Source organism: Brachyistius frenatus, unplaced genomic scaffold, assembly GCF_029030835.1.
Source record: "Brachyistius frenatus isolate BFR_SWC_R1_liver_20210118 unplaced genomic scaffold, ASM2903083v1 Contig_112, whole genome shotgun sequence".
In the NCBI taxonomy this organism is placed as follows: Eukaryota; Metazoa; Chordata; class Actinopteri; family Embiotocidae; genus Brachyistius; species Brachyistius frenatus.
This window is the reverse complement of record NW_027210711.1, coordinates 520,742-539,037: the sequence shown is the minus strand read 5'-3', so window position 1 is coordinate 539,037 and position 18,296 is coordinate 520,742. Positions and strand designations below refer to the sequence as shown.

Below are 18,296 nucleotides of genomic sequence, written 5' to 3'. Positions count from 1 at the left end.
GGAAGCATCGCCATGGTAACAGAGCCTAATGGTCGCCAGCGAAAGCACTTAGACAAAGTAGGGGAGTTATAACTGAGGTATTATTTGGTTGCGTCCAGCCTGGCATGATTACACCTTATATCAAAGTTACACACCGCACTGAAATAGCATCTCTGTGATGGTGTTGCTATGGAAACTCCGCCGGCTCTCAGTTTGAAGTGACTCTTTTTTTTTTTCTTTTTTTAATGAGAGAAATAAGCGATGTGGGAAGGCGGCCGGATGGTTGCGGTGTGCGAGGGGGGCGGCCGGGGGTCGCAGCAGTGTCAAAAATCGAACGCCACATTTACATTTCCTGTTTCCACGGTGATGTAACTTCCCGACCTCTGATCCGCTTTCAGCCTCGCTCGCGTCGACGCTGAGAGAACAGGCAGCTGCCGCTCCGTCCTTTACGCTCGTGGTTTGTGTAAACAGATCCTTTCCAGACACGGTATCCCTCTGCCACGTTCGAGGGGCCGGCATTCCTCTCAATTAGCCCGACGCCCTCAGCCATGAGGAGCGCGGCCCCGAGGTTAACGAAGACCGGAGATAACCAGCGAATGCAATCATCGACACGCTCCGTTCTCGCCCGCTCGGCCTGCCTCCGAGCTTTGGATCTTTTCTTTTTCTTTTTTTTTTTTTTTTTTTTTTGCTCTCGGTGTTGTTTGCTGATTGGATTTCTGCTCAGTTTAGCCTAACACCGGACCCCCTTTCATCTCTCCCCCCCTCCGCCCCCCCCTTTCCCGCGCCCACCTCAAAGCCGATACTGCCCAGTCTCATTTCCTCCCCTATTGGGTTCTTAGAGTCAGACACACTTTTCTCTACTTCAGAAAAAAAAAAAAGAAGAAGAAGACTGAAAAAAAAAAAAGAGGCTTTCTTTCGTCTTTTTTTTTTTTGGATCATCGGGAGGGGTGGGAGGGCGGGATAGATTCACAGATCTATGTCACTCTGACGAGCATCGTGGCCCCTGCCTGCCTGCCTGCCTGCCTGCCTGCCAGTCGGCCTGGCGACTGAGCTGCCAAACGCCTTTGGGGTATTTTTGTTGCTTTACCCGCCAAGCATCTGCTCCCAATTACCCAGAGAGGACAGCTCTGATGCTGGACTTTAAAGCGAGCTAACAGGCCGCTTCAGACAGCCGAGAAGTTTGTGCACTAATTAAACTCAGCGGTAGGAAGCCGGCGAAGCCAAGCCGTCAGTAATGAGGACCCCCCAGATCAGAACAGGGTCGGCAGGCCTGGCGGAGAGATTCATTATCGGGCGCATCGGCTAATTATCAGCGAGGCAAAGCAGAGGTTCTCCCACCAGAGCAGGTGTGATGGCTGCAGAGGTTGTCAGGTTGCAGGAGGTGGGGATATTACAGGGGTTGGGATTCGCACCACAGAGAAGCGGCCTGTCTCCAAAACCGTCTAGTCACGGCTCCGTTTCACTCAAATCAAACCTCAGTATTTCTCACTCGCTGCTGCTATTTTTGGCCAGTTTTAAAAAAATTTTTTTATTATTATTATTTGGGGGTGGAGGAGGGGGGCTCTGAAATGAGCCGGATGCTCAATGACACGCTCGTACAGCACATCCACCCGAGAACTTGCGGGAAAGCTGGCCGCAGCCATCGCAGTGTGATCGCCGGGCGGCGAAATGATAGCCACGGATACCTGCGGGCCAACACGCTCCGTCAGCTTCACGCTGTCAATCAAGGTCGGAAGGCTTCAGCAGAAACACGAGTCCGTCACATTTGGGCTGCGATGGTTTTAAGGCGTTTCTTACCATCTGACTTCATAAATGAAACATGACTAACAGGTACAAAAAACAAAAAAACACAAGTAAATACCTCCAGAGTGGAAAAGCTGAGAACTTTTACTTGCATTACTTTACTGCATTAATTTTGGTCAGCAGCTGTCACTTTGACAGGGAAGCAGCCTGATACTCCTTTTTTTTTTTTTAGCAGCGTGTGCAAGTCTGTCGCACATCGCCTCCGAAAATATCAGCCTCTCACCCTGATGGCTACATTACACAGTTCCTCCAGGACATCCCGCAATCACAGTAATTAACGCAAATTCAAGCAATCTCGCCCAATATCGTGCAAGTTTTCAAAAATTCCGGCAATTTTTCCACAAAAAAAAAAAAAAAAAAAAAAAAAGGCGTCAGCAGAAGCAGCGCTGAAAGTATTACGGCGTAAAGTACAACTTTTCAGACAAAACTCGCCACAGTAGCAAAAATAACTCTCAGCTCCTGTTTTTCTCGTCGCCGAATAAACCGGGAACGACGGAAAGCGCGGTCTTCGCATTGACGCCATCTTATGAAAACAAAGGCAGTGGTTACATTTTGCTGCACGTTAAAATTAGTTTCGAGCGTTTTTGGTCGCAACCGTGGCGGATCGTAGCTTCGAAAGCGAATCCGACCGAGAACTAAAGCCTTCGTGGACGAGGAGGTGAATTTTCTGGCGTGCGGTGTCACCAGAATCAACAAAAGAAAGAGCGCGCACACACACCGGTCATACCGCCGAGTTGCGAGCTATTGATTTGCTCTCGGTATCTGCGAGCTGACAAATGCGCCCCGGCCGCTCTGCGCGCTCTCTCCTTTTTAAAAGTCTGGATCCCCGCCGTTCAATAGAGAATCGATCACGCAGAAAGGATGCCGCGGTGATTAATTGACTTCTCCACTGATCTAGCCGGTTCCTGTGTGCGTGTGGTCGTAGCGGCGCGGTGATGGATTCGGTAGCTCGCTTTGATCTGTGTCTATTTCTGTGTGTGTGTGTGTGTGTCCGTCCAGGCGGGAGCTGTGAAGGACTACATTAAGATGATGCTGGAGGCAGAGCAGCTGAAGTTCCTGGTGTTCGCCCACCACCTCACCATGCTGCGGGCCTGCACCGAGGCCGTCGTCGAGGCCAAGGTAACCTCGGGCCGTCCGCGGGCGACCGGATCTTCTGAAACGCACTAGAAAGCCGGCGGAAAGCGGCGCCGCGGTCGCGAGCACTTAAAATTCCAAACAGACCGCTGGCTCGTGTTTTAAAGCAGAAGTTCACAAAGGAAATAATGTCGCTTTTTTTTTTTTCACCTCCAACAAGGACAGGCTGTTCCACATCGCACGCGCCGCTTCCACTCTCGCCGGCCTCCTCGGAGCTCAGGAACAGAGCACGCGCACGACCCCGGTCACCCCGAACCACCGTCGCACACGCACACGCACGCACACGCACGCACACGCACGCACACGCACGCACACGCACGCACACGCACGCACACGCACACACACATCTGGGTGTGTCTTCGTAAGCCCCGCCCCTTCCGCTTTGAGCACAAGGCTACCCCTCTGATTACAGGGACACGTTTATCTGTTGATGGACATCTGTGGAGGCACATTTAAGGGGCGTTAGAAATGGTGAGACGTCTCGGTTTGTCCCGATAAACAGTCCACGGCCTAAAACAACCAGAAAATAGTCACATTTAAGAAGCTGAAATCTGATCATTTGAGCTTGTTTTTTATTAAAAAATGATTTATTTTCTTCTTTCTTCACTTAATCAATGAATCGGCTAATTCATGCAGCTCTAATGCACGTTGATGCCGCTACGGGAGTAGAGTATGCACTTTATATTATCACCCGTGTTCCTGAGTCACAACCACCTGTTTGTACATCCAATCTAAATTTGTGTCCCTCATCAGTTCTTGAACGCGTGTCAGAACGTGTGGTATCGGTTGCTAAGTGACGTAGGATTGTTTGGCTGAGTGTCAGCTACGCAGCCATTACATCTTACGGTAACTTGGCGGGAGTATGTTGTAGCAGCTGAGCCTCAGTTCAAACCAAAGGTTCGTGACAAGATGAACTGAAACGACAAAACGACCGGACGAGACGGTGTCACATCTCCACGGCAACGACTCTCTGTAGAGGTTCATCCTCTCCTTTTTCTTTTTCTTTTTCTTTTTTCATCCAAAACCTCTGCTGACAGTTTGGAGCAGACGTGACCTGCTGACTTTACTGCGAGCTGATTTGCCCCCCCCCCCTCCCCCCGCCCCGGCTGTAACTGCCCATTAAGAGGAACCTGGAAGCGTTAAATGTGCCAAATGTATTCATATTTCACTCCTCCCACAAGTAATTGGCCCCGCGCTTAAAGTTTCATTCCTCCATTCATAGCCCCACCGTGTTTGCAAGTCAAATCTCCGTCATAGCTGTGATTCCCTCCGACAGGGTAGCGAGCTGCGAGCCCGCGAGTCGGCCGCGGACACAGCAGATGTTAGCAGTCACCGGTTACTCGAATCATCCGCCTGTAAGCTTAATTTAAATGCACACTTTAATACGGGCACAATATTTAGACAATTAACACGTTTTATTATGAAACATAATAAAAAAATTTAAAAAAAAAAAAACTAGTTATGTAATAGTGACGGAAGAGAACTCCTCTCGTTCTCACTCGGAAAGTAAACTTTATTTTACCAAGTAAGTTTTTCCTCAACTCGTGTCTCTCTGCTCGGCAACCTGCGAAGGAGTTCAAGTGTGTGTGTGTGTGTGTGTGTGTGTGTGTGTGTGTGTGTGTGTGTGTGTGTGTGTGTGTGTGTGTGTGTGTGTGTGTGTGTGCGCGCGGGTGCGCCCGCGTGTGTCGCAGGGGTCGAGGAGCTGTCAGTGGAATGCAAAAAGTCGCGGTGAGACGTGTGATAACACATTCCTCGTCGAGACGCTCGCTCCGCGCCGCGTTCGCACTCACCAATTAACAGACGAGCTAAAAAAAGAAAAACAACGGGCGAACGCGCCGTGTCGAGGCGCCTGGCAGAGGCGAGCGGCCGCGCTCCAACTACGACGCCGTCGCCGCTCCTCGCGCTCCGCACGCTCCTCACCTGGCGACGAACCGGTTGGGAGGGTTTGTTTTAATACAGTTCACCAAATGAATAAGTGCGGTGCCCTAAATCAAGAGATAAACAACAACAACAATAACGAAAAGAAACCCCGTCGAAATCGCAGCTTGATTTGCGAAGGTTGAGGCGTTCGAGAGCACGTTTGTTTGACCTTAATTTTTTTTTTTTTTTTTTTTAAACCCAAGTCAAAGCAGAGCTGCGTGTGTTCTCTCCCGGCGAGGTTCACCTTCATATTCGTGCGGTCGTACGGGTCCGTCCGCACGTGGGAGCGGCGCAGTACGAGCGAAACTCTCCCGCCGCTGTGCCGCTCCGCGGGGCCGACGGACCCCAATCAAAAGAGTGCGGCCGCCGCCGCGCGTTAACGCCGCGGTGAATGTCAAGTTCAAGTTCAGGTTTAGTGAGCGAAGCAGCAGCTGCTGAATGAATACACCTTACAAAGCCAAGCGACTGACATGTTAGAGATGTTGGAGTTGTGTTTGTGCCCGCGTAGTAAACACATCTTTACATTTGACTCTTTTTTTAATTTAATTTTTATTTGTTTTAGCTCTGTTCTATGTTGAAATATTCAGTAGCAATCTGATAAGACCAGAAAAACAAAACAATGCGCCAAAAGACACAAAGAAGTTTCATAAATCTGAGAGGAGCTCGAGAAGTGAGTGATAATTCTCGGAGGGTTCGTTATTGTTTTTTGATCCCTTTCACGTTGCACGTGATCATTTTACCCATTATGGATTATTTATTTATTTGTTGAATTCCCCCCTGTCGTCCCAACAGGCCGGTTACATCCGAATCGACGGCAGCGTGCCGTCATCGGAACGAATGCAGCTGGTCCGCAAGTTCCAGAGCGACCCGGAAACCCGAGTGGCCATCCTCAGCATCCAGGCAGCGGGTCAGGTACGCGCTGTAAACGCACCAAAACACACAGCACTCAACACATATTTATATTTGACGGACATATGGACATATGTCTCGCGCTGCTCCTGTTGACCATTTTAGGGAATAAAAAGGGAAAAACTGCTGTAATACAACAATAAACAGGATAACGATGAGTGTTTCTGGTGGAAGTGAATCACAGTGAAGATTTGTGCAAGTAAAAACACATGTTGAAACCGCGATGCGCTCTTAATAATAAACCTAATTAACTCATTGACATGAATTATACCGAGTGATCCGGTATGTGCAGATGTTATGCATCCCAATGAATAGAAGTGGGTGCTTCAAGCACTTGTATGGCAATTAGTTGATAATATTCTGTTATTAAAAGGGATTTCACCAAATTCAATTTCATTGAATGTTGGATTGCCAGTTCCATGTGAGCGATTTGTTTTTGCTGTGATTTCACTTAATATTAATGTGTGTGTGTGTGTGTGTGTGTGTGTGTGTGTGTGTGTGTGTGTGTGTGTGTGTGTGTGTGTGTGTCCTCTCCAGGGTCTGACCTTCACCGCTGCCAGCCACGTGGTGTTCGCCGAGCTCTACTGGAACCCGGGCCACGTCAAGCAGGCAGAGGACCGCGCCCACCGCATCGGGCAGACGTCCTCCGTCAACGTGCACTACCTCATCGCCAAGGGCACCTTTGACACCGTCATGTGGTCCATGCTCAACAGGAAGGTACGGAGGGGTGACGTCGGGGCGGCACCCCCGGGAGAGATTAATGCAAAGCCGCTCGAGCGCTCATTGACGTCATATTTCACTTGAATGATAAGTCGCTGGGAAACTTCTGAGTGGCATCAAAACCCGACCCGTTCTGCTATTTTGAAGGTTTGAAGGTAAATGATTGAATTCAGGTGTGAAAAGTTGACTTCCAAACAAGTTTCGGTGTCACAAAAGTATTACCGTACATGTTAAACTGAGGTATTGTAAATATCTTTCCTTTCGGCAGATAGGTGCGAAAACGACCTCCAAATCTAAAACATTTTGAAGAGGAGGACTTTAAATACTAACGTCGACTCTGAAGAATATTTCCTTCTACGCTGTCTGTCAGGAAGTTGATTTGCATGTGAGAACAGACTTTGGGGATTTACGTTAATGATCCCAGCTGTCAAGATTAGTCATTAAAACGATTCCACTAAAACATTTTCAATCTGTCCACGGTACATCATCGTACAGGAAAAAAATAAAAGAAGACGGGTGTAGAGTTGGATGTGAATGTGCCGTGTCCTTCAGGAAACCGTGACCGGCAGCACTCTGAACGGCAGGAAGGAGTACCTGGAGGCCGACGAGGGCGAGAAGGAAAAGTGGGAGTTCCTCAACTTCGCCGACGCCTGGACGCCGAGCGAGCTGGTGCTGCCGGCGGAGGAGAAAGCGGGAGGCGGGAAAGACGACGTGTTCTTCAGCCGCGTGAGTCGCGTGGAGGATGTTTTACTTCCTTTAGATGAACTCAAATGTAGATCCCCAAGCAAATAACAGCAATTATAAGCCAATGGGTAAAAAAAACAACCCCAAAAAACATAGAAGCTTTTCAAAATAAGAGCCTCATTTCATATAAAGTCGTGCGCTGATTGTTTGGTTTGTTTCTATCTGTGGAAGTTTTGATAAAAGAAGGAAGAACGTTAAAGGCTGAGCGGAGGTTAATAATGTCCTTGATATGGGGGTTTTTGTTGCGGCAATATTATTTGCAAATGTGTGTGGAGACTTGTGAAACGGTAGGTGCAGATCTGTGAATCTGAAAATGTGTTGTGTGATTTGTGGAGCTACACGGGAGCGTGAAAGGTTCACCGCGATTAGCGAACGTGGAAAAGAAACAAATATTTCCAAGTTTTTAATGGGTGATGGTGCAAAAGTTAACTGTAATTATGCGTCAGTAGGTTTTTGTGATGTTGTGATTGATTGAATGAAGACACGACGCCATTATTTAATAGACTGGGATGGCATGAAGAGAAAATGTATGATCCGGGTTATATTTCTACTTATGAATACTCTAAAAAAAAAAAAAATTATATTAGTTTTGAACTTTTGAAGAACTTGGAAGACTTTTCTGATCCAATTACTTTAGTCATCAGGTAGTTTTCATTACTGTGTTACCAGGATACAAGCAGCTCAGACCTTTGTATCCTGGTAACACAGTAATGAACTCTCAAAGGTTAAAAATGCCCGCTTTGTGATCGGTGTTATGGATTCTATGTCGCTTTACAGGTGGATTGAAAACTCTCCGCCTTGGAGACACAAAACTAACTTGCATCTTTTTTTTTCTTAAGTTTGAAAGAGAGAAGCAGCACGACATCCGTTCCTTCTTCTCCCCGAGCGCCGGCAAGGAGAAGAAGAGGAAGAGAACAGAGGAGGAAGAAACGGCTCCCCTCGTTTCCCCGGAGACGGACGCCGCACCGGCGGGCGGCGAGGAGAACACTGAGAAGTCCGTCTCTCGAAGCCCCGTCGCGCCCGACGTGGACTTCTCCCCGCAGCTGAGGCGGACGCGGACGCCGCGGCCCGGCCCGAGCCCGAGGTCCCGACTCGGGGGGAGGCGGAGCTCGTCCGGCGCCTCCCTCGTGACCCCGCGGAAGCTGTCGGAGCCCGAACCCGGCTCGACGTGGAGCTGCGTGTCCTGCACCTACTCCAACAGCGGCCTGTTGCCTTACTGCGAGATGTGCGAGTTCCCGCGCGCCTCCTCTGCTGCCGCCTCAGGTACGATCGCACCACCGGTAACAACCAATTACCTGCTCTTTGTGCCTGCTTTTGAAATTCACAAACTTAATTTCGCTGATTTTCATTAAAAAAAAAAAACAACAACATCGTGTCGCGCTTTGAAAACGGGAGCACCTGAAGCCGAAATCCATTCACCGCTTTATTTTCCTTCCCGTCAATATCAATCGTAGCAGCCTGTTGACATAATACTTTTGAACAGCATTACAGATTTCACCAGATGGAGATGGGTGATAGCGGGAGATGGAGGCAAGCTTGCCAGAGTCTGAAATAGCACTGCTCAGAATATCGTCTGCCTCTCTCGCGCTCTCTCTCTCTCTGCAGATGACAAGGACGCAGTATAATTCTCACCTGTCAAGCCGAGAGAGAGAGAGAGAGAGAGAGAGAGAGAGAGAGAGAGAGAGAGAGAGAGAGCGCACAACGTCTCGCACAAACTTGGGGGAGAAAAAGTTGAGCCGGCTCCGGCTGATATCTCTGACAGCCTATGATTGTATCTCGCAAAAGGAGAGGGGAGGGAAGTCGTTATGACCTGGCAGACTGCAGGTCCGCGCTCTTTAAATGTCTGAGATGCATCAGATCGGCTGAGAGATGACTATAAAAAAATAAAAACCTCGCAAAACTCAGGTGTGAGGTGCGATTCACCGGCGGTGACACTGAGGCGGCACCGGCTTGATGCTTTCATTAACGCGGGTGACGGTCTTCGTGCTGCATTTTAACACTGAATATCAGACCAACAAGAGGGTGAAGATGAGTCATTAATACAAAAGCCGTAAAGTGAAATAAAATCCCAGTCATGATTGCTTCAATGAACACAGATTTCACCATCTGTTTACATAATGCACTTGATTAACTTTGGAATAGCTGCAACACGTTCTAAAAGTTTCAAAAGGTTTGTGGCTGAAATTGGACGATAACACTATCTTCACGTGACGTAACAGTTGTGTAAGCAGGATTACATCACTGACTTTATGACGGTGATTCAAATATCTGAGTTACATTATTTACTATTGTGTGTAAAGTTGCGGGCAAACAACCTTAAAACTGAGCCGCAGTTCAACGGTGCGCGTGTTTCGCGTGCTTTGTTTGATCCGTTGTAATTTATGGGTTATAGAGGGAGTTATGTAGGAAAGGTTGAAGCGCGGCGAAAAATAGGGAACCGATAACTCCCTCAAAAAAAACCAAGATGGTACCCCACGAAAAAAAAAAAAAAACAATCTGTGACCAAGAATCTGTCAATGCGGTAATTATTTCAGTCATAAACGCATATGCGGTGTACCAGGGATTTTAATCCAATTTCTCACGTCTTTTTAAAAAAAACAACGCTGCCACTGTATCGATACCTCTGGAGTCTCTGTGTTTAATGCAGGATCCATACTGAGTGTAAGTGTACAGTAAATATTGGCAGCGCTGAAGGACTGTTTGCGGCTCGGTCCGCTGGAAGTGAAGCTGCTGCTCTTTAAAACACACACAGTACAAACAAGCAGCACCTCTGCTTTTCAGCAGCATAAAAACACTCACCCACACACTCACCCACACATTTTTTTTTTTGTTTTATTCTTTTTTTAAACAAAATTCACCCCCCCATTTCATGCTCAGCTGCGGCAGATGCTTGATAACTATTCAGCAATCACACTCTCTTCTTCCTCACAAGCGCCACTCGGCATTCACAGCAGCAGGCTGTGTCAGCTCGCTAGACAGGGAATTTAACAACCTGCTAAATTTGTAAATGACAGACTGTGCCGGAAAATAACAACTGTATTTATGGAGATATCTCTCAACTTGGCACCGCGGTCCTCAGCTCTCGGAAATGTAAGAAAATAATCAGGTCGGAGCCCGTGGTGTGACATGAGAAATGTTATCCCCCCCCCCGCCCCCCTCAAGGGCAACAGTTTCTCACAATGACGATAAAGAAAAGGTGGGACGCTCGTCTGTGAATCGCAAACACATCACACAAGGACATCAGGGCTTCGTATTTAAAGCACAGGAAGAAAAGTACCCTCTGAAATTTTTTGGGGCTGGATTTTTCACAGCGTGGCGAAGAAGAAACAAACCAGCACCTGTAGAAGGAAGAAAAAGTCAGCAGGCCGAAAGATGTGGGTCTGTTTTCACCGTGAGGTGTTTGCACCAGCAGGAAATGAGATGCACAAAATGAGAAGGACAAGACAGATTTTTATCTGACGAGCGTTGATGCTTTTGCGGGAAACGGTAGAAACGGCGTTCACTGCGAGCCGCGTGTTCCTACAGCGACCGTCGTGACATCTGCCACTAATGATATTGATTTTTGAAACAATGAATCTTCAATTTTGACACCGCTGTAAACAAAAGCTGTCGCTACGTTCGCCACGTTAAACGGTCGATTTAACACCAAAATATTCATTTTCAAAACAAATGGTCTTTAATTTCACACCGTTTTGAACAAAATCAATTTCTTATTTTGGGCTGTTGGTTTTGTCAGCTAAGATAGCAACATAGCTGACACTTATTGGAAGTGAGAATCCTCTAAAAATGTTCTTGAATAATAAATAAATGAAGGTCTGCCACATGATATGATACTAAAATAATAAGGGTAATGCTACAATTAGAGCGCCCCAGTTCATCTTTGTTTGGACATAACCCTGTGTAGTTCAGAAAAACATGGAGATTTAATTTGCGCTGTTCAGCTTCAGTTCACCGTGACAAATTGTCCCGTTTTCGGAACAGAGCTGCTTGCGTCATGTTAAACTAATATTGTACTGCGATGCGTTTTTTTTGTTAAATCTAATGTTATTCGCCTTCGCCTTGTAATTAACACTTTTTGTTTCGAAAAGGCTAAAACAGGCACAACATCTTTTTCAAACCCTCGGTTTACTTGGTATCGCTCTTGCAGCTCCTACAACAGTTATTGATCTGAGCTCTAACTGGACAACAATTACAGTTTGGCGGAGCGATTAGCACCTCAGCGTCATTTTAATTTGTTGAAAACAGTTGCGTGAATGTCTGCTTTCTGTATAATGTCCAGTCTTCTTCTCTGTGGATGTGATAAAAGCGGGGCATGGCGGCCATCGCTTGTCATATTTATCTCTGAAAACGATCTCCAGTGCGACTGGGGGATGGGGGGCGGGGGGGGGGGGGGGGGGCTTTCTTAATTCCAGGTTATTTTAATTGGACACGAATTGAATCCCAGTAGTGCTCCACTGTCGGTGAGGCGGGTCTGTTTTTAATCAAACTGTCCTGGATTATTACCTCCTTCCTGTGACAGGGTTCGTCATCTCAGGTGAACTCTTCCCTGCGAGTGTTTTAGCGGCCGTAAACAACCAGACATCTTCGGCTGGACCATTTTGTTATTTATTTTATTTTTTTTTTCGAGTTGAATCGGTTGAGTTCCTTCGTTTGCAGCCTCTTCTTCTTCTTCTTCTTCTTCTTTTTTTTTTTTTTTTTTTAGGCCAAGAGCGTGGGCAGGGTTCAGTCCTTCAGCTCTTTCACCGGTAGACCAGCAATTTGTCTCTCAGCACCTACTGTGAGAGATGTACACAGGAAGAGGGCAATTTGGTTATCTCCTGGCTCTCCACACCTCTCAGCGAGCACTCTATCCCCGTCTGCATCTTTTTCATACTGATCTGTGGCATTTAACAACAAAGTCCGGTCGAGTCTTTAACAGTTTGATTTAAACCGTATTTATGAGGACTTATCTTTTCTTTGATACTTCTGTGTCTAAAGCTGCAGCTGTTTCTGTTCGTGTAAGATCACATGCTTCTTTTTTTTTTCCCCCGTCTCGACTCGAGCCTCGGTTGGGGAACGTTATCGAGCCGCTACAGACGTAATGGGGCCGTGTTGGGCGGGAAAACAAGGGGTTTGACTGGTAAAGTCGCGGCGCGGCCATTGCAGGATTTCCCCCGTTAACATCTTCCTCGGCGGGGACAACTTAACACAAATTGAGCCGTCTCTCCGCGGCCTCGCTCGGGCTTGTTAGCGAGAGGGGGTGGGGGGGGGGGCAGCGGCGGGGCCAGGAGCCCGGAGACTCGCGTGACATTTGAGGGAGCCGACTTCGAGGCTGGCCTTTTGAAGAAACGAGCGGCGGAGAGGCGGGATCGCTAATTAGACCCCCTCGTCCCCGAGTGTCACAACTTACTGTCTTGTTAGATTTCGCAACTCAAGTTCAGCAAATATTGTGAAAGAATGTGATTTAAATTTAACTCGGAAATGTCGGGAATGGGAATCGTGCGGCACTTTTTCTCTTTTTTTTTTTTTTTTTTTGGAAAGAAGAAGACGAAGTTCAGCTGCGACTGTGACATTTCCGTTCGGTCATAAATAACACGGCTCTTTTCTTGAAGCAGCTAATCTGTCTGTTAATTCTACCTTGATAATGACCATCAGCACGGAAAGTAAAAATAATAAAAAAAATAGCGTGAAGTTTGTGAATGGCGGAGGCCTAATCCCTGCATTCATTAACATTTTTCTGTCTTAAAAAATTTCTGCTTGACCTTCACAGAATTACAACATTCTGCATGAATGGAAATCGCATGAACGGTTGAGCCGCAAAACAGGTTTGATAGCCGCTCTTAAAATAAGCCCCGTTCCGGCGTTGGCATTCAGCCGTCGTCAGCTGTTTCGAGGAGCGCCCGGATGAAGCGCGGCACAGATGCGGCGACAATTATTTCATTTAGGTTTGATTGCGCGTGACGCGGGCGATTAACAAAACAATGTGACGCAAAGATAATTCAGTCTCTCGGCGACAGATATTGGCAGTTTGATCCAGGAGCTGCTGAAAAGATGGAGACAGGTCTGGCGCGCAGCTTTCTGCGTCGCAGCTGATGTGCTGCTGACGTACATCCCCAAGTGCACCGGCAACCAGGGCTCGTACATGTCGGGACTCTCACTGGTGCAGCGCAGGTAGTTTGGACAGAGTGGCGTCGTTTCAAAGTGCACGGTGTCGTTAAATCACCTCGGCGCGCGAACCCGCCAAAATATCTGCAGCTTTCATTATTTTACCCAGAAATCAGTGTGTTCTTCCTGCCCTCTGCTTTAACACACTCGGTGAACACACTGATGGCTTCTTCTCTTTGCGCCGCGTTCAGGAACAGCTGCGGCTTCCTCCGACGCCTTAATTTGAAAATCCTTTACGTCAGGGGCCCCGCCCCTTCCTGTACGCATCCGAGATGGCGACCGTTTAGGGTGGAAAGTGTCCACGGCTTCACGCTTCTTCCCGTGGACCGTTTTGAGTGCATCATCCTGGTTCATGTGGTACACTGCGTCTTTCTGTACTTGACAGTGTGAACACACCGATGCGCTCAGTACACAAGTACGCAATTTGGGACACAACGCAAGACAGAAATCCTCCAACTGTGAGTTCATCTTTGTAAAAATGTACACCCTTTTAAAAGAGACGTTCTTGAACGTCCCTGCTGAAGTCTGTTAAGTTCTTGTCAGTGAAGGACTTACGTGAACTAATAACTTCACTAATGAGCCATATTGAGTTTTACTTTCATGTCAGCAGTCATTTTGTCACACTGTCACACTCTTCAGATGATGGATATCTCGCTCGGGGAATGAAACTCTTCAAAGTCTGATTACACAGCGCAACTGAGCCAACAGAGTAAATCTTTCCTCCTTCCTCTCCCTCTGCTGGCTCAGATCCACCCAGGCCTCGGCGACCCGCTGCGACCGAGAGGGACCGGGCGCCCGTCGTCCTCTCCGGCTCTGACGGCGAGCCAGAGCTCAGCCGGGGAGGAGGAGGAGGAGGAGGAGGAGGAGAAGCCCGGCCTCGGAAATCAGGCGAAGGCAAACAGAGCGAGGAGGAGGAGGAGGAGGAGGAGGAGGAGGATGAGCCTCCGAAAGACAAACAGAAAGTGGGAGAAGCAGAGGAAGAGGACAAGCGGCGGCTCGGAGGCAAACAATCAGCGGGAGAGAGAGGCGACGACGACGCTGGCGGCAGCTGCCTCCCCCCTGACCGCACACAGGGTAATCCCACCTGCAATCTTCTCCTTTTCATATCTAGGGAAATTGGCTGGTGCCGCATTGTCACCTGCCCATATAATACTGTTTAATATCATCACTTCAAACCAATAAGGGACTATACCTCATTCCATATGGGGCAGGGCGGTATTATTCTTACTTCTTATTAGTATCTACTTGGAGATATTGCCTATTTCTGCGGCACACATTGAGTAAAACCTCCCGAATCGCCGCCGAGATCCTCGGAGCACCCGAAAATCCCCTCGCTGTCCGGCAGGCGACTGATGAGCCTCTGACTGCCTGCCTTGTTTTTTGTTTTTGTTTTCAATAAAGTGGACCGGAGGTCTAATTACTTAAAAAAGGCACAAGTTCCCCTCAGAGGACCAACTCATCCTTGAAACCCAACCTGCTCTCTTTTCACCCCCCCCCGTCCACTCCGGTTATCTGTGTACACGTCTGAGAATCTCCGGGGGACGCCAGAAAACAAATTCCCAATTACACAGTGTCTAATATTGCAAATTAAGACCTCTGTGTTCAAGTACTCGCGTCTCAAAGGGATACGCAAAGCAATAAATTGCGCTAATTACAAAGAACTAATTACATCGTGTGCAATATGAGGAGCTTTTAAAAAAAATTAAAAAAAATTGCCTGACTAGCAGAGTCTAAGAAAAGCCCGTGACCTGGGTGTTGCCTGTGAAAGCGTGCGGACATGTTGGGTCGGGTGTTGAAGGATGAAACGGAGGAGAGCGTCTTTGTGGAAGTCTTAACACAGGAACCAATATCGCACTAGTCGTTAAAGGTTTTAACAGGCGGGCTATCAACCCCTATTACCCTTTTAACATCCTTAGATCAGTGTGCAACAACTTGGCAGGTTCCTCTTCTCGAGAGCCACACACACACACACACACACACACACACACACACACACACACACACACACTTTGACATCTATTAGTGCCCAGATTGTCGAGTGGTTAATTTCCCGTCTCTGTGGCTACCTGGCCCCCCCAACGGTCGAGGATTGAATCCCGACACAGCTTCCCCTGCAGAGTCTCCTGCACTCAGGCAGAAAAAAAAAAAATACTAAAGGTGAACCAAAGGCCCGCTTTCTTTTTTTCTTTTTTATTTAGACCGACTCTAGGGGAGAGATAAAAGCCTCACCGTCGATCAGAAATGGCAGCACTAAAGGGACGCTGCTGGATACCAACTTGGCCCCCCGTGTCCCCCTTTAGACGTGCACGTTTTTTCCCCGGAGGCAGCGAATATCTGTCAGCAGCAGTGTGCAAAAGTTTTAGCCGTTTAACCGCGACACCGAGCCGAAAGTCTAAAAGAAGTGTCTGCAGAGAGTCCTGCGACAGATGGACCGGTCCCCAGTTCGAGTGCACGCGCTGCAAAATGTAAACTATAAGCAGCGTGCAAAGACGTTTAGGAGCACCGTTTATGACGGGAATATTGATTTCAAACCGAGTACTTCCACGTGTACATTTACTATTTTCAGTGCGTAAGGAAATGCTACGTGTTTGCGGGACATCGAAGAGCTGGAACTCGGGGAGAGCTGTAAGCGGCTGTAGGCGTGAGGGAACGTCACCCCGTCACCTTCAGTATTTTATATATCTTGTATTTTGCGAGTATGCGAGTGAAGTCCTGATCTTCAACATCACGGAGTCCAAAATGACGTGACAAGACAGAAGACGCCGAGGTAGCCTCTACCTACAAATATCACCGTAGGCTGTATATAAAAGTGGACGTGGCTTCCGGGTCTGACAAGTGACACCATTGCAGTACCAGCGAGCGCCTCTAGTGGTTCTGGTTCCGGCTCCTTAGACTCCCATTCAACTTTTCCTATGAAATACAAAGCCAATATCTTTTTATCCACAAGTCATAATGGTGTTATTAGCTGTAGTCACTCCTTCTTAGGAGTTTTCTGAAAATAATCACGTCATTCATTTGATGTTAGGCCTCAAAAAGCGGCATGTTTGATTGACAGGCCTGTGGTGCAGCCAAGTTTCCGCCACGAATGGTTCCCAATCAAATGGAGTCAGGTGTTCTGCCCGCTCCTCCCCCAGCTCGTCCGAACATGGTCACTTCTGGCTCCAAAACATCAAGGCGGCGACTATCGAACTCGAGGCTTTAAAGCTGCGGTTCACAAACCGGTGGGCGACATCGTAGTCGGTCGTCGCTTAGGAACGACCGACGGGCCAAATGCCTTGAAAAAGTGCAGATGCGAGTGTTGCTAAAAAAAAAAAAAAAAAAGAACGACTGATGTCATTCGTCCGCCGTGGTGTTACTTAGTGAGTTTGTTAGTTGCGTGCCGTTGCCGGTCTGTCTCCGGCAGCGTGGGTCTAATACAAAACACAGTGGTTGTCCAATAAAAGTGACCTATGGGGTCAGGAGCGACGCCTAATGATTTTCCTCCACCTGCCTGTGGTTTTAGAAAGGCAAACCGCCGCGCCGCCGGCCGCCCCCACCTCTTGATTGCTCTGAGATTACTTTCCTCACGGCACAGACAGGCAATCACTCCTCCTCCTCCTTTTCCTCCCCCTCCTCCTCTTCCTCTCCGTCCGTTGCTCCTTACTGTCTGTTGCCCTGTCAATCCATCTGCACGGCCCCAACATTTACACACCACCGATGCCCCCCTTTTTTTTTTTTTTAAGAGATGGCGGTTCAAAGCGCTGCAGCTGCGCCAAACGTCTTCCCACTCGGAGTTCGAATTTCGTTTTTTTTTTTTTTCCTATCTTTTGTTTCGATCCCGCAGAAGAAGATGAGATGACTCAGTCCAATTAGGCGTTGTTTTCTTTCTCTCGCAGTAAAATAACAGATAAATCCCTTGGGGTGTTTTGAAGGCACTGTTCATACTGTGTAAGTGACAGTCTAATAAGATGGCTTTGTAAGATGAATTGCCCCCATCGTATAAATGGCCCACTTAATGCAGCTGGCGTGTTCCGCCACTGCAAACAGGGGTAGGGGATGTAAAATATAACCAAAAAAACAAAACAAAAAAGTGCTTACATCAAAAATAGGGTGCACGTTGCAGAGCTGCCCGGTTTCATTACAGATGCAGCGGAACAGGAGGACAGATGGGACTTCGGTGTCCCAAAAAAAATGTTTTGGATCCGGGTAGCTCCGCTCGTCTGGTCGTCTTTTTTCAGACACAAAGTGGCCCGTTCGCGTCCAAAGCGCTCGGCGAGATCAGAACAATGTGTGCCAGACCAAATTGACCCCGCCAGGACAGCGTACGTAAAAAAAAAAAGAAGAAAGATACGGACTTTGGTGCAGGATACGTCGAGGGGAGCAAATGACTTATTAGGGATGATCTCACCTCGAAACGGAGCGGATTTAAAGTCGGGTTGCGTCACAGATATTCGTCGAAGGCGGTGATGGAATTTAACGGCTGTAAATTCTCAAATAATAGCCGGTGACTAACAGCAGGAAGCGTCACTTATCGGAGATTAAAAACAGCAAAGCAGAAGTTATTCGAATAACGCGCGGCGTGGTTGTGCAACACGAGAACGTACTTAATTCATGCTGTAAATACAAATAACAAAGAAATGGAAGCATTTGTCTCAGAATAAAGGCCTGATTCAGTCTGCAGTAAATGTGACCATGTGAGACGTTAGGGAAAGTACGTCAATTCGGTTACACTTAAATGGGATTTTGAAGTGCTCTCTGTGTGCGTTCCTATAAATACTTTTTAATACTTCCTCTATATTACACTTAAAAAGCTTGTGAAACTGGCTGGTGAACGGCGCCGCCTCAATAAATGCATGACTCATCGTTCGAGGTCACGTAGGCATTCCCGGCAGTGCATGAAGTAGCTTCAGCTGTGTTTACATGTTCGTTGTGCCGATGACGTTTCCGTGCTTTGATTATTTAAC

General features: G+C 47.8%; 1 protein-coding gene across 1 annotated transcript in view; it reads left to right on the top strand.

Moving 5' to 3' along the window:
- Positions 1-18,296, top strand: part of zranb3 (zinc finger, RAN-binding domain containing 3) — a 69,859-nt gene that overhangs the window by 23,362 nt on the left and 28,201 nt on the right. The window contains exons 9-14 of the mRNA XM_069712772.1: positions 2,782-2,901; positions 5,629-5,748; positions 6,283-6,462; positions 7,018-7,191; positions 8,049-8,472; positions 14,101-14,427. Coding sequence (XP_069568873.1) covers positions 2,782-2,901; positions 5,629-5,748; positions 6,283-6,462; positions 7,018-7,191; positions 8,049-8,472; positions 14,101-14,427 — 1,345 coding nt within the window. The remainder of the gene's footprint in view (positions 1-2,781; positions 2,902-5,628; positions 5,749-6,282; positions 6,463-7,017; positions 7,192-8,048; positions 8,473-14,100; positions 14,428-18,296) is intronic.